This window comes from Crassostrea angulata, chromosome 3 (assembly GCF_025612915.1).
Source record: "Crassostrea angulata isolate pt1a10 chromosome 3, ASM2561291v2, whole genome shotgun sequence".
Taxonomy (NCBI): Eukaryota; Metazoa; Mollusca; class Bivalvia; order Ostreida; family Ostreidae; genus Magallana; species Magallana angulata.
The window spans coordinates 45,739,930-45,763,138 of NC_069113.1; the positions used below are offsets into that span (position 1 = coordinate 45,739,930).

The following is a 23,209-nucleotide window of genomic DNA, read 5'->3' on the forward strand; positions in this document are numbered from 1 at the left end:
GACAGAATATCTCGTGTCACCATTGTCCCTTATGATTAATTATGTCTGGGCTGAACGCAAGTGCAAATTTTATCTCAATTTGCTGTCTTGATTAACACTAATAGGCGAAGAATGATAAAAGGGGAGAATTGCATTGCTTTATTTCTTTTATCTTGATTGCCCAGCCAATGTGCAAGTAAGCTTTTTGTGTTTTTTGAAACGCAACGCGTATAAAATATATTAAAAACATGTTGATAAACTGAATTCTCACACGCATGAATTTAAATTTTTTTATTGAGTAAGCAAGTAAACAAGCAGCAAGCAATGCGACTTACAATTATACAAAGAAATTCCACATATATGTACTATATAAAGAAAACTCAAATTTGCTTACAAATTCATAAAAAAAAGGAGAATTAGCATTGTATTTCAGAATTTTAAAGTAAGAACTAAATATGTTTAGGAAATTTTACAACTAGCTTAGCTTTAAAATGAATTGTTTTATTAATATACCAGCATCATATATAAAAGTTCTTACAAATCATTCTTATTACTTTGTCTTAAAATGAAAGCTTCATCACTTAAATTTATTTCAGTATCTTTTGATAAACACATACATTGTACTATGAAGACTTTCTATAAGTATTTGAACAATTGGACATTTCTACTTTTCTAGAGTAACTGCATAGAGGAGTGGTTTAAAATCAACTCCCAAAAATGAATAGTGCCTGTTTGGGAGGGTAAGAGTTGAAATTGACACCCCTCGAAAACCATTGTCAACCGACGCGAAGCGGAGGTCGACAATGGTTTTCGAGGGATGTTAATTTCAACTCTTACCCTCCCAAACAGGCACTATTTATTTTTGGGAGTTGATTTTAAACCACTCCCCTATGCAGTTACTCTGACAAACCGAAAGTGAAACAGTGTTTGGACCAAAGCACAAATCATCGCCACTGACAAGAATTAGTTCTTGAGAATAATTGATAAATCCGAAATAATGTATGCTAAAGCATTGTTTTTTTTCAAGGAAACATATTTATAAATACCTTGAAAATAGTCAGATTTTTTTAAAAATGGTACGAACAATTTAGATATTGTTTGTAGTTGTATGTATTCTTACGCCAGAGTTCGATATAGTCTCGTTCAACTCGACGCTCGGCTGTCTCCGTAAATCTCCGACAAGCAGAGAGTCTCACTTGCTTGTCGGAGAATAACGGCGACAGCCGAGCGTTTGGTTGAACAAGACAAGAATTCAATATTGCTTGGATCCATAAATTTTCCAGAAATATTTCTATCACTGATACATAGTTTGATTGAATTTATTATATCTTTAGATATTACTTAACATGATTCATATGGGGTTTTATCAACATTCTTGTGTCGAAAAAGTCCGAAAATTCATATTATAAAAATGTGCGTAATTCAAATACAGATTAGAAACTACCTGTACTTGTCGTGCAAAATAACATATCATTGATTTTAAAATAAATAACCATCGATAAAATCAACTCCCGTCAGTTCTTCGGTACTTTGATATTACATGTATACTGAATGTCTTAATTTCAAAGAAAAACTTTACTGGCACTGTACCAGTTATCGGCTAAAATTTAACGTTTTCTTTTCGTAATTCCTTATTTCTTGATATTTTTCGATAAAACTTGGCATACTTTAAAAAGTGAAGTCCTTATTTATCAATCTGTTAGTTTATATCATTATTTAGAACCCAAAACATCTTGTTTTGTGCTTTTAAGCACGCCCCGAATTTGCCGAGTTTTTACAATTTACTGTACCAGTTATCGGCTTCGTGATAAAAACATAGTAAAAATCCGTGTTCATGTTGATTTTATACTCTGCTATATGTAGTTTGAATTATGCCCCTTCTGAGGTCAGACTAAAGCATTCGGGGTCGTGATACATTTTAAACAAAACTCATAAAACAATTTGTTTATTATCATACGGTAATACACCAAATCGTATACTATTCAATACATAATTGTGCAATCAGGCGTTCAATTGCGCTAAGAATCTCTCGGAAATTCGTTAATTCCTTTTGTTTATACATGTTAAATGTATTGATTTTATATGTCAAATCAAAGAAGGGATATAATAACGTATCACAAAGAAGTAATATTCTATTTTTAGCTCACCTGAACCGAAGGTTCAAGTGAGCTTTTCTGATCACCCGTTGTCCGTCGTCCGTCCGTCCGTCCGTCCGTCTGTCTGTCTGTCCGTCCGTCTGTAAACTTTTCACATTTTCAACTTCTTCTCAAAAACCACCTGGCCAAATTTAACCAAATTTGGTACAAAGCATCCTTATGGAAAGGGGATTATAAATTGTTAAAATGAAGGGCACAGCCCTTTTCAAAAGGGAGATAATTGCGAAACAGTAAGTATAGGGTGCATGTCTTTAAAAATCTTCTTCTCAAGAACCACTGCACCAGAAATGCCAATATTTACACAAAAGCTTGTATATATAGTGAAGATTCTAAATTGTAAAAATCGTGACCCTCGGACCAAAACTGGGGCCCCAGGCGGGGTTCAAAGTTTAACATAGAAATACATAGGAAAATGTTTAAAAAATCTTCTTCTCAAGAACCACTGCACAAGAAATGCCAATATTAACACAAAAGCTTGTATATATAGTGAAGATTCTAAATTGTAAAAATCGTGACCCTCGGACCAAAACTGGGGCCCCAGGCGGGGTTCAAAGTTTAACATAGAACCACATATGGAAAAGTTTAAAAAATCTTCTTCTCAAGAACCACTGCACCAGAAATGCCAATATTTACACAAAAACTTGTATATATAGTGAAGATTCTAAATTGTAAAAATCGTGACCCTCGGACCAAAACTGGGGCCCCAGGCGGGGTTCAAAGTTTAACATAGAAATACATAGGAAAATGTTTAAAAAATCTTCTTCTCAAGAACCACTGCACCAGAAATGCCAATATTTACACAAAAGCTTGTATATATAGTTAAGATTCTAAATTGTAAAAATCGTGACCCTCGGACCAAAACTGGGGCCCCAGGCGGGGTTCAATGTTTAACATAGAAATACATAGGAAAATGTTTTAAAAATCTTCTTCTCAAGAACCACTGCACCAGAAATGCCAATATTTACACAAAAGCTTGTATATATAGTGAAGACTCTAAATTGTAAAAATCGTGACCCTCGGACCAAAACTGGGGCCCCAGGCGGGGTTCAAAGTTTAACATAGAACTACATATGGAAAATGTTTAAAAAATCTTCTTCTCAAGAACCACTGCACCAGAAATGCCAATATTTACACAAAAGCTTGTATGTATAGTGAAGACTCTAAATTGTAAAAATCGTGACCCTCGGACCAAAACTGGGGCCCCAGGCGGGGTTCAAAGTTTAACATAGAACTACATATGGAAAATGTTTTAAAAATCTTCTTCTCAAGAACCACTGCACCAGAAATGCCAATATTTACACAAAAGCTTGTATATACAGTGAAGATTCTAAATTGTAAAAATTGTGACCCTCAGACCAAAACTAGGGCCCCAGGCGGGGTTCAAAGTTTAACATAGAAATACATAGGAAAATGTTTAAAAAATCTTCTTCTCAAGAACCACTGCACCAGAAATGCCAATATTTACACAAAAGCTTGTATATATAGTGAAGATTCTAAATTGTAAAAATCGTGACCCTCGGACCAAAACTGGGACCCCAGGCGGGGTTCAAAGTTTAACATAGAACTACATATGGAAAATGTTTAAAAAATCTTCTTCTCAAGAACCACTGCACCAGAAATGCCAATATTTACACAAAAGCGTGTATGTATAATGAAGATTCTAAATTGTAGAAATCGTGACCCTCAGACGAAAACTACAGCCCCAAGCGGGGTTCAAAGTTTAACATATAACTACATATGAAAAATGTTTAAAAATTTTCTTCTCAAGAACCACTTCACCAAAAATGCCAATACATACACAAAAGGTTGTATATATAGTGAAGATTGTAAAAATTGTGACCCCCGAACAAAAAGTGGGGCCCCAGTAGGGGTTTAGATTTTAACATATATAGGAAAATGTTTTAAAATCTTCTTCTCAAGAACTATAGTGCAACTGTTTGGGATATTACTATGCATACATGTACATCCTTAAATAATGTAGATTGTAAAAAATTGTAACTCCTGGACAATTGATGGGCACCAAGAGGGGTTCAAAATTTAAACATTTTAAAAAACATAAAGGAAAAGTTTAAAAAATTTTCTTCTCAAGAACTACAATGTTTTAGTTTGTGGAATTTCTATGCATGCATCCTTCGCTTATGTAGATTCCTAATTGGTAAAATCGTGACCCCCGGACCAATACTGGGGCCCCAAGATGGGGTCAAAGTTTATTATAGAAATATAAAGGTAACGTTAAAATATCTTCTTCTCGAGAACTACAATGCCTCAATTTGTAAGATTACTATCATGCATACAACCTTGGATAATGAAGGTTCGACAGTTTTAAAAAAGTGACCCCTGGACTAATACTAGAGACCCAAGATGGGTTTAAAGTTAAATGTAGAAGTACCGGTATATATGGAAAATGTTTAAAAATCTTCTTTTCGAGAACTACAATGCATCAATTTGTCAGATAACTACGTAAGCACCCTCAAATAGTGTAGATTCGAAATTATAAAAGCTGTGACCTCAATCTAATACTGGGGCCCCAAGAGGTGTTCAAAGTTTAGCATAGAAATATAGAGGGAAAATGTTGAAAAATCTTTTTCTAGGGAACTATAATGCTTCAGCTTGTGAGATAACTATGCAAGCATCCTTAAATAATGTAGATTCCAAATGATTAAAACTTTAGCCCTGGACTAATACTGTGGCCCCAAGAGGGGTTCAAAGTTTAACATAGAAAGATATATTGAAAATGTTTTTAAAAAGTTTTTCTCGAGAACTATAATGCTACAGTTTGTGAGATTATTATGCAAGGATCCTCAAATTGTGTAAACTCTAATGTAGTGGAACCAAGAGTTATCTTTCTTGATGTTCTGTACAGTCTGAGAGTTATTTCTCTTGAAGTGGAACTCTGCTACGTTCAGTTTTTCAGGTTGTGTACGTGCGGTCCTACCGCAGTGCTACACATTTTCATTCGTATGTTACTGTTTATGTTGTTCAAGCCAACCATAAACCTCGGACCATAACTGGGTCCCCAGAAAGGGGTTCAATGTTTAAAATAGAAAAAGCATATGCTACGAAATGTAATGTTACAAGGAACTGCTGTTCAGGTGAGCGATGTGGCCCATGGGCCCCTTGTTTGTTGTTTATAGAGAAACCCTGAAACAAATATTCATGTCCAGTAAAGCTTTACCCATGGTATCCATAAAGGTAACTGAATTCATACAACATATACTCTCTTGAAGTATATTACATGTAGGTTAGTCAAATAACCAGTTCAAATTATACCAGCCATGGTCACTTACCAGTACAATGTAGAAGGTCTTTGGAAGTAAGAATTGACTTTTAAGCGCTCTATACATAGTAATCCTTTGATAATCAACTGTAAACATGATAAATTTGCATAGATAAAAACAAGATGAGTGCTTCACAGCATACGATTCATTGAAATACATTAGAAATTTATGAGGATGTTTATATCATACAGTTCTATGTACATGTATTTCAGTGCTCACCCTACCATGTTGAAGACAAAGGACTGATAATGGGAGATGCAGCACATGCCATGGTACCATTCTACGGCCAGGGAATGAATGCAGTAAGTATGGAGACTTTTACTTGTACTCAAACATGTACTCTGTATATATCTATATATATCCAGTACTTAATGGTAGGTACTATACAGTATTATATAAATAGTGCCTGTTTGGGAGGGTAACAGTTAAAATTGACACCCCTCGAATATCATTGTCAACCTCCGCTTCGCGTCTGTTGACAATGGTTTTCTCGGGGTGTCAATTTCAACAGTTACCCTCTCAAATAGGCACTATTTATATTCACGTTGGTTGACAATGGTTTCCTCGGGTTGTCAATTTCAACTGTTACCCTCCCAAACAGACACTCTTTATATAGTGTTACCCATTCCCAAGTGTGTTGCTAAAGCTGAGGGTAATAGAATGAATTATCAACTGCGTCTAAACCAATCAGATTACAGTATTTAACATGAAAGTAGTCTACAACAAATCTGTAATACTGGTATAGTTGTTAACAGACATGTAGCTTGAAATTGGTTCCAACATTATCAATATGCATAAACTGATATATTTTATGAAACACATGTACTGAATATGTGCATTTATAAATTATAGGAAGGTGGTTCTTTGAAGGGAATCTGTGATTCAGTTGGATTGATAAAGAATAGTTAATACATGTTGATAACATATATTCAGATAATAATTAATAGACATATTGATTGTTAGTAATAATTATTAATAATCTTTTATTACAAAACAGGGATTTGAAGACTGTATTGCTTTGGATGAAATGCTGGACCTATATAAGAATGATTTCTGTAAGTTCACGGAAATCTTAAATATTTATTAAATCTTGTTTTTGTTTTAAAAAAATACATATAAATGCACAAAAACAAGCAATGGATTACTCCTCATTTATTGCTCATCTTTTAATTTGCTTTGTAATTTTAGCCAAGGCTTTGCCGGCGTACTCCGAGACTAGGACAGTGGACGCTCATGCTATCTGTGATCTGGCCATGTACAACTATGTGGAGGTATAATATTAGGTCACCAGACTGTTTAAAGAAACTTGTATCCCTCTTTTATAAGTTAAAGATTTTTGATGCCCCACTTTGCTGGTGCCCTACAGTGGTCAGTCAATCTGCATGTCCTTCTGTTCATCTGTCCATCTGAGATCACTTTTTTGGAGTATATCTTCTCTCCATTGGCCCAATTTGGCTGATATTTCACCTAAAGAGTTCTTCTGGGTAAAGGTTGTGCAGTGACCTTGAAGTAAAGGATTATATATATAATTTGAGCCTAAAATGGCCCCTTTAAATGAACATTGTCATTTTACTGTAGTTCTTTGTTTTCTTTGAACATATTCAAATTTAACATAGATATACCTTAGGAAAATGTTTAAAAAATCTTCTTCTCAAGAACCACTGCACCAGAAATGCCAATATTTACACAAAAGCTTGTATATATAGTGAAGATTCTAAATTGTAACAATCGTGACCCTCGGACCAAAACTGGGGCCCCAGGCGGGGTTCAAAGTTTAACATAAAAATACATAGGAAAATGTTTTAAAAATCTTCTTCTCAAGAACCACTGCACCAGAAATGCCAATATTCACACAAAAACTTGTATACATGTATATAGTGAAAATTCTAAATTGTAAAAATCGTGACCCTCGGACCAAAACTGGGGCCCCAGGCGGGGTTCAAAGTTTAACATAGAAATACATAGGAAAATGTTTAAAAAATCTTCTTCTCAAGAACCACTGCACCAGAAATGCCAATATTTACACATAAGCTTGTATACATAGTGAAGATTCTAAATTGTAAAAATCGTGACTCTCGGACCAAAACTGGGGCCCCAGGCGGGGTTCAAAGTTTAACATAGAAATACATAGGAAAATGTTTAAAAAATCTTCTTCACCAGAAATGCCAATATTTACACATAAGCTTGTATATATAGTGAAGATTCTAAATTGTAAAAATCGTGACCCTCGGACCAAAACTGGGGCCCCAGGCGGGGTTCAAAGTTTAACATAGATATACCATAGGAAAATGTTTAAAAAATCTTCTTCTCAAGAACCACTGCACCAGAAATGCCAATATTTACACAAAAGCTTGTATATATAGTGAAGATTCTAAATTGTAACAATCGTGACCCTCGGACCAAAACTGGGGCCCCAGGCGGGGTTCAAAGTTTAACATAGAAATACATAGGAAGATGTTTTAAAAATCTTCTTCTCAAGAACCACTGCACCAGAAATGCCAATATTCACACAAAAACTTGTTTATATAGTGAAGATTCTAAATTGTAAAAATCGTGACCCTCGGACCAAAACTGGGGCCCCAGGCGGGGTTCAAAGTTTAACATAGAAATACATAGGAAAATGTTTAAAAAATCTTCTTCTCAAGAACCACTGCACCAGAAATGCCAATATTTACACATAAGCTTGTATACATAGTGAAGATTCTAAATTGTAAAAATCGTGACCCTCGGACCAAAACTGGGGCCCCAGGCGGGGTTCAAATTTAACATAGATATACCTTAGGAAAATGTTTAAAAAATCTTCTTCTCAAGAACCACTGCACCAGAAATGCCAATATTTACACAAAAGCTTGTATATATAGTGAAGATTCTAAATTGTAACAATCGTGACCCTCGGACCAAAACTGGGGCCCCAGGCGGGGTTCAAAGTTTAACATAGAAATACATAGGAAAATGTTTTAAAAATCTTCTTCTCAAGAACCACTGCACCAGAAATGCCAATATTCACACAAAAACTTGTATACATGTATATAGTGAAAATTCTAAATTGTAAAAATCGTGACCCTCGGACCAAAACTGGGGCCCCAGGCGGGGTTCAAAGTTTAACATAGAAATACATAGGAAAATGTTTAAAAAATCTTCTTCTCAAGAACCACTGCACCAGAAATGCCAATATTTACACATAAGCTTGTATACATAGTGAAGATTCTAAATTGTAAAAATCGTGACTCTCGGACTAAAACTGGGGCCCCAGGCGGGGTTCAAAGTTTAACATAGAAATACATAGGAAAATGTTTAAAAAATCTTCTTCACCAGAAATGCCAATATTTACACATAAGCTTGTATATATAGTGAAGATTCTAAATTGTAAAAATCGTGACCCTCGGACCAAAACTGGGGCCCCAGGCGGGGTTCAAAGTTTAACATAGATATACCTTAGGAAAATGTTTAAAAAATCTTCTTCTCAAGAACCACTGCACCAGAAATGCCAATATTTACACAAAAGCTTGTATATATAGTGAAGATTCTAAATTGTAACAATCGTGACCTTCGGACCAAAACTGGGGCCCCAGGCGGGGTTCAAAGTTTAACATAGAAATACATAGGAAGATGTTTTAAAAATCTTCTTCTCAAGAACCACTGCACCAGAAATGCCAATATTCACACAAAAACTTGTTTATATAGTGAAGATTCTAAATTGTAAAAATCGTGACCCTCGGACCAAAACTGGGGCCCCAGGCGGGGTTCAAAGTTTAACATAGAAATACATAGGAAAATGTTTAAAAAATTTTCTTCTCAAGAACCACTGCACCAGAAATGCTTATATTTACACATAAGCTTGTATACATAGTGAAGATTCTAAATTGTAAAAATCGTGACCCTCGGACCAAAACTGGGGCCCCAGGCGGGGTTCAAATTTAACATAGATATACCTTAGGAAAATGTTTAAAAAATCTTCTTCTCAAGAACCACTGCACCAGAAATGCCAATATTTACACAAAAGCTTGTATATATAGTGAAGATTCTAAATTGTAACAATCGTGACCCTCGGACCAAAACTGGGGCCCCAGGCGGGGTTCAAAGTTTAACATAGATATACCTTAGGAAAATGTTTAAAAAATCTTCTTCTCAAGAACCACTGCACCAGAAATGCCAATATTTACACAAAAGCTTGTATGTATAATGAAGATTCTAAATTGTAGAAATCGTGACCCTCAAATCAAAACTGCAGCCCCAGGCGGGGTTCAAAGTTTAACATAGAACTACATATGAAAAATGTTTAAAAATTTTCTTCTCAAAAACCACTTCACCAAAAATGCCAATACATACACAAACGGTTGTATATATAGTGAAGATTGTAAAAATCGTGACCCCTGAACAAAAAAGTGGGGCCCCAGTAGGGGTTTAGATTTTAACATATATAGGAAAACGTTTTAAAATCTTCTTCTCAAGAACTATAGTGCAACTGTTTGGGATATTACTATGCATACATGTATATCCTTAAATAATGTAGATTCAAAAAATTGTAACTCCCGGACAATTGATGGGCACCAAGAGGGGTTCAAAATTTAAACATTTTAAAAAACATAAAGGAAAAGTTTAAAAAATTTTCTTCTCAAGAACTACAATGTTTTAGTTTGTGGAATTTCTATGCCTTCGCTCATGTAGATTCCTAATTGGTAAAATCGTGACCCCCGGACCAATACTGGGGCCCCAAGATGGGGTCAAAGTTTATTATAGAAATATAAAGGTAACGTTAAAATATCTTCTTCTCGAGAACTACAATGCCTCAATTTGTAAGATTACTATCATGCATACAACCTTGGATAATGAAGGTTCGACAGTTTTAAAAAAGTGACCCCTGGACAAATACTAGAGACCCAAGATGGGTTTAAAGTTAAATGTAGAAGTACCGGTATATATGGAAAATGTTTAAAAATCTTCTTTTCGAGAACTACAATGCATCAATTTGTCAGATAACTACGTAAGCACCCTCAAATAGTGTAGATTCGAAATTATAAAAGCTGTGACCTCAATCTAATACTGGGGCCCCAAGAGGTGTTCAAAGTTTAGCATAGAAATAAAGAGGGAAAATGTTGAAAAATCTTTTTCTTGGGAACTATAATGCTTCAGCTTGTGAGATAACTATGCAAGCATCCTTAAATAATGTAGATTCCAAATAATAAAAACTTTAGCACTGGACTAATACTGTGGCCCCAAGAGGGGTTCAAAGTTTAACATAGAAAGATATATTGAAAATGTTTTTAAAAAGTTTTTCTCGAGATCTATAATGCTACAGTTTGTGAGATTACTATGCAAGGATCCTCAAATTGTGTAAACTCTAATGTAGTGGAACCAAGAGTTATCTTTCTTGATGTTCTGTACAGTCTGAGAGTTATTCCTCTTGAAGTGGAACTCTTCTACGTTCAGTTTTTCAGGTTGTGTACGTGCGGTCCCACCGCAGTGCTACATATTTTCATTCCTATGTTACTATTTATGTTGTTCAAGCCAACCATAAACCTCGGACCATAACTGGGTCCCCAGAAAGGGGTTCAATGTTTAAAATAGAAAAAGCATATGCTACGAAATGTAATGTTACAAGGAACTGTTGTTCAGGTGAGCGATGTGGCCCATGGGCCTCTTGTTAACTTATTACGTCACTTCCCCCACTGCTGAAAGTGCAAAGATGTAAAATCAGCGGTAAACAATGATCGTTTAAGCTCATGTATAAAACATATTCATAAAAGTTTTCAAGCAAACTTACTTTTCTTTATTCGAAAAAGACGACTGAATTAAAAAATCTTGCATTGTCGCGTGCTATAAACCCAAACTCTCAGTTTAGCCGATAACTGGTCTTAGCCGATAACTGGTACAGTACCAGTACTGCTTTTATATAGAAATAACGTGAATTTTATGGCGAACCGTACGCGCATAATTTACGTTATAACAAATCGTTGTGTTACCCGTTGCCAGGGGTGTTGCTAACGCTGAAGGTAATAGAACGAATTATTAACTGCGTTTAAACCAATCAGATTTCAGTATTTAACATGAAAGTATAATAATATATGTTATACTTTTTCTGTACATTAGACTAATAGTAGACATAACTGCGGTTTACTGCCCTGTGAAACAAGAAATGGCGATCGAAGTGAGCTCTATCAACCAGTGCGTGCGAAAAAGAACGAGCTAAATCTTTTTGGCAGCATTCCATAATGCTCTCTAATGCTTTCACCCGTAGTGCTATGCCAAAAATCAATCATTTTGAATCCAAAATATACATGTAGATTATTCTGGGTTGAAACTTTTCTTTTTATTTTATTGACATTTGAATTTCATGGAAAATTTAACAACATATGTTTAGATTCTTTAAAAAGCTAATTTCTAGGGTTGAGATAAATAGATGATTAAGATGATTTGAATAACGTGACTTTACCAGTCGAGGTTTAATTTCTCTTATTCCACTGTTCCACAATTAATTTGATTTTTTTTTCATAATTTTTTGTCATAACTCATGTCAGATCTACATTATATGTAATACCGAGAAGTTTAAAGTAAGTTGTCAATATTATAATTCAATTTCCTGACAAAATTTGTTATTAAAAATATGTTTACTACCCAGCCATACAACTTCAGTTTTTTAGCTCACCTGAGCTGAAAGCTCAAGTGAGCTATTCTGATCACATTTTGTCCGTCGTCCGTCTGTCCGTCTGTCTGTCCGTCCGTCCGTCCGTCCGTCCGTCTGTAAACTTTTTACATTTTGAACTTCTTCTCTAAAACCGCTTATCCAATTTCAACCAAATTTGGCACAAAGCATCCTTATGGGATGGCGAATATAAATTGCAGAAATAAAAGTACGATCTGTATTCAAAGCGGAGAAAACCTTGAAACTGTAGAAAAAGGGGGGTGCATTTTTAAAAATCTTCTTCTCAAGAACTACCGAGGCAAATTCAACGTAGTTTAGCATAAATTATCCTTATGGGAAGGAAAATATAAATTGCAAAAATTAAGGTCTAATTCAGTTTCAAATCTGAGTTATTACGAAAATAATGATAAAGGAAAGGCGTGTTTCAGCTTCGGTTCGGTTCGGCATCCGGTAAAATGGGTAGGCAAGACTTGGCCTGGTCAAAACAAAAGATTGGCAGTTATTAATCTGCCAATCTCATTAAAATTTCAGGATATTTGATGGACCAGTTATATTTGTATTCGCTGTAAATATTGCCGCAAAATAATGCGTATTTGGAATTGATGATTGCCGATCTACCCCGGCTTTTATTTTGCCACGGCCCGGGTTTGCATACCCATTTTACCAAGACTCGTATTCCATACTTCTAAAACGAGGTTCTTTGTTTAAAGCAGCCATGACATTATACGAAAAAGGGTCGATCTGACTATGATGAATTTGCTTGTTTATGCAACAGTTCGTGTATGAAGGGAAATTTTTGAAACATGCAAAATATATTGGTGCCGATTTTGTGAAGTTAATTGAGGCTAAATATTTCAATGTGTTGACAGTTTTCACACATGACGTTGGTGTTAGCTTGTTTTGATTTTCGTTTCGTTTTCATTATTTATGCTTTGTAACCTGGAAACTATCGACTGTATTTCGTAATTTTTACGTATCAAATCAAACAGAGACTTCGGTAAATCAAACAGTTAACTCTTTACCTGTGCAAATTAAGCAAAATCTGATGTATCAAAAAAGTACTGAAATACAATTCATTCTATCGGTAATTCGGCATTATCTTTTGCGTAATGGTAGATTAATGCAATAGGTTTTGTTGAGATCGATGCTCGGCATTTTCTCGAGTTTATTCAGTTTAAATAGAGTTTGATATCGCTGAAGGAAATATGTAGGTATATATACATGTGTATATATGATTCATTTCGAAAAAATAAATTGTGTTCTTTATTTGTTATAGTGCATGCATGTTTCTTGTGTTTAATTGTTTACAATTTCTATTTACTAACCATATTTGAGTGTTAAGCTTCGAATTATAAGCAATTAAGATACAGAGATTTGCTCACAATTCTATGTTTGTACACAGATCTTAAAAACTAAAGATTAAAAAAGTAAAAAATTTGTCAATATTTATTAAGAAAATTTTCAAAGTCTGTTCTTCCAGAAACCAATTTTAACAACTTATTGTATTTTAAACTTAACCTTTTTTCGTCATTATTACTCCTACTGTACATGTGATCCTTGACTGTGTTTGTGTACATTTGTATAAACTGATTTTGAACCTTAAATACCAATGAACTGGTCTTGAGTGAATAAAAGAATTGAAAATCTTAGGCCATTCTTTTTTTCCATTTTAAATGCTGAATAGGAAATACCAAGTTAAAAATCTTAAGCTGAATGTAATAAAGTCATGTCAACAAAATATGACTCAAACCTAGGGAAACTGTGAGCTCTGTATCTTGCTTATAATTCTACGATTGACGCTGAAATTTTGGTTGAACATTAGAAATTCTATATGAATTAGAGTATGTTAAATACTTGTACAAAAAAAATAAAAGAATTATATTCTGTATATACCTACTCTCTGGGGTCCCCTCATTATACAATAAATAATGTGAAATCTACATCAATTTTGATAGTTTTTCAGACACGAGTAAATAAAAACGACATCTTTAAAACAGTTTCCATAGTTTTGACACATTTCTGTTATGGGGATAAAATAATAGCCGATTTCCGGGATGCTCTGTTTTACCGTATTGGTTTTTATTTTACGCACCGCGGTCACGTGACGATGCTGATTTGTTAGGCATGTTGTCATAATTGTGGACAATTTGTGTAATGGCTAAACCAAATATTTCCAAGTACTGGTGTGTTGTCCCAGGTTGTACGTCAGACGGACGTAAAAAGCGGAACCTGGAAAAGTATCCTGCAATGGAAGGAGTCGATTTTTTCCCGTTTCCCACCCGCTTAAAGAACAATAAAATTAGAAAGCGGTGGATCTCTCAGGTACATTGTTTTTGCAAAAGCAAGCCATGGTACTTAATTTTTGACGTATATATAAAATTCCAATCAGTTATTTTGCAAATCTTAATCAGAAAATAAAGTCGGTTATTCTAGATTTTAAGAATGTAAACATGACAGACTGTCAATCCGAATTTTCTCCATAAACCATTTATATGAATACAAATATTTTACTGATTTACTAGATTAATAGAGAGAATTTTGAACCAAAAAGACATCACCGGGTGTGTTCTAATCATTTTGTTGATGGAAGACCTACTGAGTGTAACCCAATCCCAACATTGTTTCCAAGAAATAATTTCATGCGCCCTTTGAAGGAGAGACCACAGAATGCTGTAGAAAAAAGAAACATCACTTCTGCTCGACTTGATCAACTTCAGGATGATAATACAACTGAGACTGAACTTTTCAATGCACCACCAGTTGCAGCAGAAGTTATTGTAACTGCAGTTATGGAAGGTAAAATCAAAAATAAATGTCTCGGATCTTTTGATACCCATGTAGTTGACCAGTTGCAGTAAAACTTTACTTATATATATTCTGGAGTGTGACCAGTTCTCGCCGAGGACCATTCTCGCCCAGTGCATTGTTACGTCATTTTATCAACACAAAATTATATACGAAAAATGAGGTACCGGTAACAATGCACTGGCAAGAAATGGTACTCGGCAAGAACTGGTCGCGCACCAGTATAGTTGATGTTTTACAATGCACATATAACTCAGGTTTATGGTATTGTATTGTTTGTCTCTTTCTTATTGTTAAAGGTGAAAACACAGTTTCTCATGTTCGATCCAGAAAATTGCCAGGAATAGCAGCAAAGTCCAGTAAGGCTCATTTATAAAATTTTGTAATGATAAATTATAATACTGCAATTATTTAAATTACGAAGGTTTTAAAGTTAAACATAGATGCAAAAGTATATGCAAATCGCTCTTTTCACTAAATTTATATCATTGTAGGTGTTGTGAATCATGATCATTCATACATGTCTGAAGAAAAAAGCTGGGAAAGACCTGAACCTGTTGACATGTCCACACAAACAGATCTCACAGGAGAGGGCATTGAACTCTTGCAGCGGCAAACCAGAGAGATGAAAGCAAAACTATCTGACAAAGAAGCATTGTTGCGAGACTGTTTTTTTAGAAAATGTCATCAAGTCCGATGTTTCAGTGAAACATTACACAGGGTTACCCAGTAAACCTATTTTGGATGGATTGTTTTCATCAATAGAAGCAGATAAATGCAAACTCAAATACTGGTCAGGAAAAAAATCTGTCGGTGATATGAAGTATGAAGAGGAAGGTAAAAAACCAGGACCCAAACGGAAGCTCAGTCCCTATGAGGAATTCATTTTAACTCTTGTTAGACTAAGACTTGGAATAGTAGGATTTGTTCTTGCAGATTTATTTGGTGTTTCAAAGACCCGGGTATCCCAAATTTTTACTACCTGGATATCATATATGCACGATGTTTTCAGTCCACTTATTAAATGGCAGTCTAGAGAAAAAAATATCAAATACATGCCAAAATCATTTAAGAAATCGTTCCCTAGGACTTGTGCTATTATAGACTGCACAGAATTTTTTGTTCAGAGGCCAAAAACTCCTACTTGTCAGTCAGCAACCTACAGCTCTTACAAACATCATAACACTTTCAAGTGTTTAGTAAGCATTACCCCTTCAGGTGCATTTAACTATATTTCAGACTTGTGGTCTGGAAATGTATCAGATAGGTATATTACCGAGAATAGTTCCTTTTTAGATAATATAGAGCCATTCGATGAAGTTATGGCTGATCGTGGCTTTAACATTGGGGACCTTTTGACCTTGAGAAGAGCTACTCTAAACATTCCTCCCTTTACTCACAAGTGTCCTTGGGGTAAAGGAAAACGTTTGAATGCTAGCGAAGTAAGGAAAACTAGAAAAATAGCAAATTTAAGAATTCATGTAGAAAGGGCAATACAAAGACTAAAGTGTTTCAAACTACTCTCAAATATTATTCCATTGAAATTAAAACCTATTTGTAATCAAATGCTAAAAGTTGCTGCATTTTTCTGCAATATTGACAAACCTCTTGTGAAAAATTAGATGTATCACCTGTGTATAAAGTGCATAATTATGATGCTTATAACTTATTGTAAGTTTTTGTATTTAGGTATTTGCATGTGCCTGGTCACTACTGGTTATCATGGTATTGATAATTTAGTCACTACTGGTTATCATTGTATTGATAATTTAGTCAAACAGCGATGTTGTTTATGTCTGAACTTGTATTACATTTTTAAATTTACTTTATCTATATTAAAAGCTGAAATTAAATAATGCGCTGTCTGCATGGTCAGTGTGACAACTTGTTTAGAGAGTGGCACATTTTCTATTTCTTTGGAAGAGAAGTTTAAAGTATTGATTTTTCTTGGAAAATTTTAAGAGTATTGTATATTCATGATAAAAAGCTATTAAATTGTCATGCTGATTGGTTTTAATATTTTTCAATGATTTGAATTGTGATAAATTTGAGCATTTTTGTAAAAGTGCACAAGTATTAAAACAAAATTAAATGATAAAACAAAATACAAGTTATTGTGTTTTAATATTTCATTTGTAATTTTTTTTAAGAGCAGGAATTACATATTTGTTGAAGAAGAAATTTGATTTTGATACAATCATTTCAAATAAGGTATTGTCAAAAGAAATTCTGTCGACAGATATTCCTTTCTGTGTGTAAAAGACAAAGTCACACCATTTTCTGTCACACACACCAAGCTGGGTCTGAATTTGGTAATACCAAGATGTGTTTGTTTTCAACTTAACATTGTTGTTGTCGTCCATATAAACAAAATAATTTTTGTCCCTTGTAGCAACTTCATCTGGAGATAAGTCTTTGTGTGTATATGTGCACTTAATCTCTAGAAGTCCATTCCCGCAGCATTTGCATTGCACAAGTCCATCTGGCGAGGCACCCATGTATGGATATTGCTTGGACACATGTAATCCACTTTCAACAATATGGGCTTTTATGTGCTCTTTTTTATAATTTTCCTGGTATAAAAGTCGAGCGATTGCTTCATGCTCTTTTCCATATTTAATTGCAGGAGTTGAAAGGGGCACAGAGCTGGAGTTCATGATTTTTTTTACAATATAATTATCTTCTTTGTTTGAATCTCTAAAGTGACACACAGAAAATGCAAGAGAGGCAGTGATTCTGCCTTCACGATATTTGAACCACTCAGTACAATTTCCTTGACCTTTTGTTAATACTTCAATTTTACTAATTAAATTTATATCGCATTTGCTTTTCAAAAAGGTAAGAAAATCTGTATTAACTTTCTCTCTTATAAATTCACTCATATAGTTTGTCATATTTGGTGGCTGCTCATCCTTTATTTCTTCATCACTGTCATCTGAGGGAGGCTCGAGAACATGAAGCAGTAAAGAATCTGATCCTTTACACAATCTATACAAATGACATTCTACATCTCGCAAGGATTGTTCATGAACTTTAGAAGAGTGGAAAGCTGCAGAAGTAGGTGCAATGCACGGATTATTTTTATTGTATCTAACATCAAGGTCATCAATTTTTGTGGGAACTGACACTTTTCTAGGTATGTCCCATATGCACGGGCGATCTGTTCCTACTTGTGTGTTCCTGTCCATATGGCGAGTGCAAAAATCAGCCAAGGAAAACAGTAAAGCTGTGCAGTGTTTACACGTTCCATCATCTCTAAAAATGATTAAATCTGAATTGTAAAGTGTGTATATTTGCTAATACATCTATACTGATTTACAAAACAATGAAAAGTGCTCCTAGATAAAACATCACAATACATTTGGAAAATATTTACACTATCAAGCATGTAGCAGGACAGGCCCCCTTAAATTGTCATTAGTGCCCCCCCCCCCCCCCCCACTTTGAAAACAATGAGCAATACATGATACATGCCTGCAAATGTAGATCCTGAATGCACAAATCCAGAATATTTTTCTGGGGGGGAGGGGGGTCTGACGGTTATTTGAGTTTGTCGGTTACGGGGGGTGGGTGGGGTCCAAGACATATTTTTGGTGAGTATATAATGTAATTTTTAAAAAATTTAAAGAAAGAAAAGAATTTTGCAGAGGGGGAAGGGGGGTCTGGACCCCCCCCCCCCCCCCCAAGATCCGCGCATGTCTTATAAGTTTCCCACTAATTTTAAAGGCAAATTCAGTGTAAACATTACTAAATGAATACGTGTTGATGAATATTATGTTTTATTTACATAATTTTGTAATGCATTAAACTTTTTATTCAGTACTGTAGTGATAAACACTTACGCAACACAAGCACATCCAGCAGAAATTACTTGGCCATCCTTTTTCTGTAATATCCATGTAATATAAGGTTTCTCGCTTAAAGTTGTTTCCCTAACACATGTGGCCGAAACGTAATTATAATCTGAGTTTGGAATGTTGTACATCTGCACATTACTAATGTGTCCATCTTTGTACAGTTTATAGCCGTTGTCTTGTCTGTAATTCTTTAATCTGTTATCTGACCAGGCAGAAGACCGCAGCAAATATATCAACACATCGCATATTTCCAGACAAGGAAGTTCTTTAAGATTCTTTGTAAAGCGACTTATAATAGTCGTTATATCTGGGGCGACAATTTCTTCTCCATCAAGACTTCGTATGGTGCGCCGTTTCAAGTTCATGACTTTGTAGTCGTCTTTCGCGACAATGATCGGTAACTGAAGTTCTAGTGCGACTTGAGCCAACCTGACTAACGTGAACTTTCTATATTCATTACAGCTGATTCCCCTTTCTCTCAAAAAAATGCGTAATTCTGGGACGGTTTTTGCACCGATGTGATGATGCTGATCTGCCATTTTTTATGCCTAACAAATGATCACGTGACAGCAACTTTTCTACCTCCGCAGTAAAGACGATAAGATCTCGGAAATCGGCTATTATCGCTATTCCTAAGAAAATATCACAGCGGAAAATTATCCTGGTTTTTTTTAAATTTCTAAAGATTTTTTAAATAAAATACAATAACTATTATATATTTTTTTTAAATACAATAACAAGTAAGTAGTTGATGAAACAAATGTACCTATATGCTCTCATATATTTTGATCGCTTTACAAAGTGTGTGTAGGGGGGGGGGGGGGGCAGAACGAAAATATAGGGAATTGGAAGTTAACAACTTAACAGTGTACCCCTACCAAATGTTTAGTTTTATATCTTGCGTAGGATTTTCTTATTCTGGTAAAAAATAGTATTTCATGAAGGTACAATGTCAAAGATTACGTGTATGCAAAAATAATTGTAAAATTCGAATACTTGACAATATTTATTTTTTGTTATTCTACCGAGGGACCATATGGCACAATATCTTTTGAACTCCAATTGTTGCTCAGGTGAGCGATGTGGCCCCATGGGCCTCTTGTTCTTTCTCTGACTTTTTAACAGCCATTGCCCTCTCTTTGAAAGATTCCGAGAAATCAAATGTCAAAACCGCTAGTTTGTATCAAACAGGAATCAACTCCTCAGCTATATATGCCACCAGCAGTAAACCCAAGGAGGTTAGAAAGGTAAAAATGCATACATCATTTTAAGAAACCCCAAGACCCAATATTAAAACTGCATACAAACTGGGATTAGAAATTACCGGTATAGCATATCCAATTGCCTGAGAAGGTCTATTTGAATTGTCTAGAATGTGGACAAAATTTCAGCTGATGGCTCTGTGGTCATGCATGTATAAGGATACTAGAGGGTCTTGTCTCCTTGAGTTTAGTAGTTTCACCATCCCTTTATATATTGACTTGATTATCTTCAGATCTCTCTATATGTTGACTTGATTATCTTTAAATATCTCTATATATTCACTTGATTATTATCATATCTACATCTAATTATGCTGTGTATTAGGGAAAAATACATGCTTTGTAGGGACACAGTTATTTCCTAAATAATAATCAGGACTGGCAAATTTTGAGCAGATCAGGCAACTGTTGAAAAAATAGCTGGCCCTCTAGAGTAACTGATATTTCAGCCCTATGTAATCAAGCAAAATAATGTGGAGTTGTTGGTAGGAAATGTGTTGATGAGATAAATATTTGTGTATCATATGGAATGAATTGTTGCAGGTTCGAGCCCTGTATGACTTTGAAGCAGCGGAGGACAATGAGCTGACCTTTAAATCCGGAGAATTCATCAGTGTCACTGACGATAGGTAACCAATCCTGAATAGACAATGAATACAGCTCTCTTCTCTTTAAAATCTGTAGTTGTTTGTATTCTTAACTTTATCATGAGAATTAATTAATTTATTTTTAAATATGAATTCTTTGCAAACGAAACATAGATATTATTCACTATCACCATTTTGATTAAACTTGAGAAAACTTTATTTCAAAAGTACTGTTTGTGAAATCGCTCTGTTTAAGGTGGTATGGGACACCTCCATATTGTGCATACTATTTATCAAAAAAGACAATAAAATCGAGTGTGATTTTATAAATAGTTTCTTTCCCAAAATTGTCAACTAATAGCATAGTGCAGTGGGTTAGAGGATTCATTACCAATATGTAAGTCATGAGTTCAAGTATTGACAGAGATTTAAAAAATTTTACCTTTCCAACAATTTTCAAAACATTTTTAGCTCACCTGAGCTGAAAGCTCAAGTGAGCTATTCTGATCACATTTTGTCCGTCTGTCCGTCCGTCCGTCTGTAAACTTTTTACATTTTGAACTTCTTCTCTAAAACCGCTTATCCAATTTCAACCAAATTTGGCACAAAGCATCCTTATGGGAGGGCAAATATGAATTGCAGAAATAAAAGTCTGATCTGTATTCAAAGCAGAGAAAACCTTGAAATTGTAGAAAAAGGGGGGTGCATTTTTTAAAATCTTCTCAAGAACTACTGAGGCAAATTCAACGTAGTTTAGCATAAATTATCCTTATGGGAAGGAAAATATAAATTGCAAAAATAAGGGGTAATTCTGTTTCAAATCTGAGTTATTACGAAAATAATAATAAAGGAAAGGCGTGTTTCAATCAGTTTAATAGCTTCGGGTTCGGCATCCGGTAAAATGGGTAGGCAAGACTTGGCCAGGGCAAAACAAAAGATTGGCAGTTATTAATCTGCCAATCTCATTACAATTTCAGGATATTTGATGGACTAGTATATTTGTATTCGCTGTAAATATTGCTGCAAAATAATGCGTATTTGGAATTGATGATTGCCGATCTGCCCCGGCTTTTATTTTGCCACGGCCCGGGTTTGCATACCCATTTTACCAAGACTCGTATTCCATACTTCTAAAACGAGGTTCTTTGTTTAAAGCAGCCATGACATTATACGAAAAAGGGTCGATCTGACTATGATGAATTTGCTTGTTGTGCAACAGTTCACGTATGAAGGGAAATTTTGAAACATGCAAAATATATTGGTGCCAATTTTGTGAAGTAAATTGAGGCTAAATATTTCAATGTGTTGACAGTTTTCACACATGACGTTGGTGTTAGCTTGTTTTGATTTTCGTTTCGTTTTCATTATTTATGCTTTGTAACCTGGAAACTATCGACTGTATTTCGTAATTTTTACGTATCAAATCAAACAGAGACTTCGGTAAATCAAACAGTTAACTGTTTACCTGCGCAAATTAAGCAAAATCTGATGTAGGGGTAGGTGCCTACTGAAATACAATTCATTCTATCGGTAATTCAGCATTATCTTTTGCGTAATGGTAGATTAACGCAATAGGTTTTGTTGAGATGCTCGGCATTTTCTCGAGTTTATTCAGTTTAAATAGAGTTTGATATCGCTAACAGAAATATTTTGGTATATACATGTATATATATGATTCATTTCGAAAAAATAAATTGTGTTCTTTATTTGTTATACATGTAGTGCATGTTTCTTGTGTTAAATTGTTTACAATTTTCATTTACTAACCATATTTGAGTGTTAAGCTTCGAATTATAAGCAAGATACAGAGATTTGCTCACAATTCTATGTTTGTACACAGATCTTAAAAACTAAAGATTAAAAAAGTAAAAAAATTTGTCAATATTTATTAAGAAAATTTTCAAAGTCTGTTCTTTCAGAAACCAACTTTAACAACTTATTGTATTGTAAACTTAACCTTTTTAGCTCACCTGAGGGTGGGGCCACAATGGGGGGTCGAATTTTAACAAATGAATATATAGAGTAAATCTTTAAAAATCTTCTTCTCAGAAATTAATCAGCCAGGAAAGCTAAAACTTGTTTGAAAGCATCATCAGGTAATGTAGATTCAAATTTGTGAAAATCAAGACCCCCAGGGGTAGGGTGGGGCCACAATGGGGGATCGAAGTTTAACAAAGGAATATAGAGTAAATCTTAAAAAATCTTCTCAGAAACTAATCAGCCGGCAAAGCTGAAACTTGTGTGGAAGCATCCTCAGGTAATGTAGATTCAAATTTTTGAAAATAATAACCCCTGGGGATAGGGTGGGGCCACAATGGGGGGGTCGAAGTTTAACATATGATTATATAGAGTAAATCTTTAAAAATCTTCTTCTCAGAAACTAATTAGCCGGGAAAGCTGAAACTTGTGTGGAAGCATCCTCAGGTAATGTAGATTCAAATTTGTGAAAATCATAACCCTGGGGGTAGGTTTGGCCCTCAATGGGAGGTTGATGTTTTACATAGGAATAAACAGAGTAAATTTTTAAAAGTCTTCTTCTCAGAAACTAATCAGTCAGGAAAGCTGAAACTTGTGTGAAAGCATCATCAGGTAGTGTAGATTCAAAGTTGTGAAAATCATGATCCCAAGGGGTAGGGTGGGGC

At 34.8% G+C, this 23,209-nt stretch overlaps 3 protein-coding genes across 3 annotated transcripts; 2 read left to right on the forward strand and 1 right to left on the reverse strand.

Annotated features, from left to right (window-relative positions):
* Positions 1 to 5,275: 5,275 nt before the first annotated feature.
* LOC128177695 (kynurenine 3-monooxygenase-like) lies at positions 5,276 to 6,950 on the forward strand. Its single transcript, XM_052844517.1, has 4 exons — positions 5,276 to 5,327; positions 5,626 to 5,715; positions 6,411 to 6,468; positions 6,602 to 6,950. The coding sequence occupies exons 1-4, from the start codon at positions 5,292 to 5,294 to the stop codon at positions 6,688 to 6,690; spliced, it is 273 nt and encodes a 90-aa protein (XP_052700477.1). The 5' UTR covers positions 5,276 to 5,291; the 3' UTR covers positions 6,691 to 6,950.
* A 7,170-nt stretch (positions 6,951 to 14,120) lies between these two features.
* Positions 14,121 to 15,674, forward strand: LOC128178104 (THAP domain-containing protein 11-like). Its single transcript, XM_052845115.1, has 4 exons — positions 14,121 to 14,378; positions 14,579 to 14,852; positions 15,161 to 15,220; positions 15,356 to 15,674. The coding sequence occupies exons 1-4, from the start codon at positions 14,211 to 14,213 to the stop codon at positions 15,592 to 15,594; spliced, it is 741 nt and encodes a 246-aa protein (XP_052701075.1). The 5' UTR covers positions 14,121 to 14,210; the 3' UTR covers positions 15,595 to 15,674.
* An 807-nt stretch (positions 15,675 to 16,481) lies between these two features.
* On the reverse strand, positions 16,482 to 19,313 carry LOC128178103 (uncharacterized). The gene is made up of 2 exons (XM_052845114.1): positions 18,704 to 19,313; positions 16,482 to 18,116 (listed from the first exon to the last, which is right to left on the reverse strand). The coding sequence occupies exons 1-2, from the start codon at positions 19,255 to 19,257 to the stop codon at positions 16,991 to 16,993; spliced, it is 1,680 nt and encodes a 559-aa protein (XP_052701074.1). The 5' UTR covers positions 19,258 to 19,313; the 3' UTR covers positions 16,482 to 16,990.
* Positions 19,314 to 23,209: the final 3,896 nt, after the last annotated feature.

Bases quoted from the DNA above. Each gene is read 5' to 3' on its own strand.
- LOC128177695 (XM_052844517.1), top strand. From the start codon at position 5,292: ATGTCCAGTAAAGCTTTACCCATGGTATCCATAAAG. The intron at 5,716-6,410 runs GTAAGTATGGAG...ATTACAAAACAG, and splicing joins ACGGCCAGGGAATGAATGCA to GGATTTGAAGACTGTATTGC. The intron at 6,469-6,601 runs GTAAGTTCACGG...TTGTAATTTTAG, and splicing joins CCTATATAAGAATGATTTCT to CCAAGGCTTTGCCGGCGTAC.
- LOC128178104 (XM_052845115.1), top strand. From the start codon at position 14,211: ATGGCTAAACCAAATATTTCCAAGTACTGGTGTGTTGTCCCAGGTTGT. The intron at 14,853-15,160 runs GTAAAATCAAAA...TTATTGTTAAAG, and splicing joins TGTAACTGCAGTTATGGAAG to GTGAAAACACAGTTTCTCAT. The intron at 15,221-15,355 runs GTAAGGCTCATT...ATATCATTGTAG, and splicing joins AGGAATAGCAGCAAAGTCCA to GTGTTGTGAATCATGATCAT.
- LOC128178103 (XM_052845114.1), bottom strand. From the start codon at position 19,257: ATGGCAGATCAGCATCATCACATCGGTGCAAAAACCGTCCCAGAATTA. The intron at 18,117-18,703 runs GTAAGTGTTTAT...AATCATTTTTAG, and splicing joins GCTGGATGTGCTTGTGTTGC to AGATGATGGAACGTGTAAAC.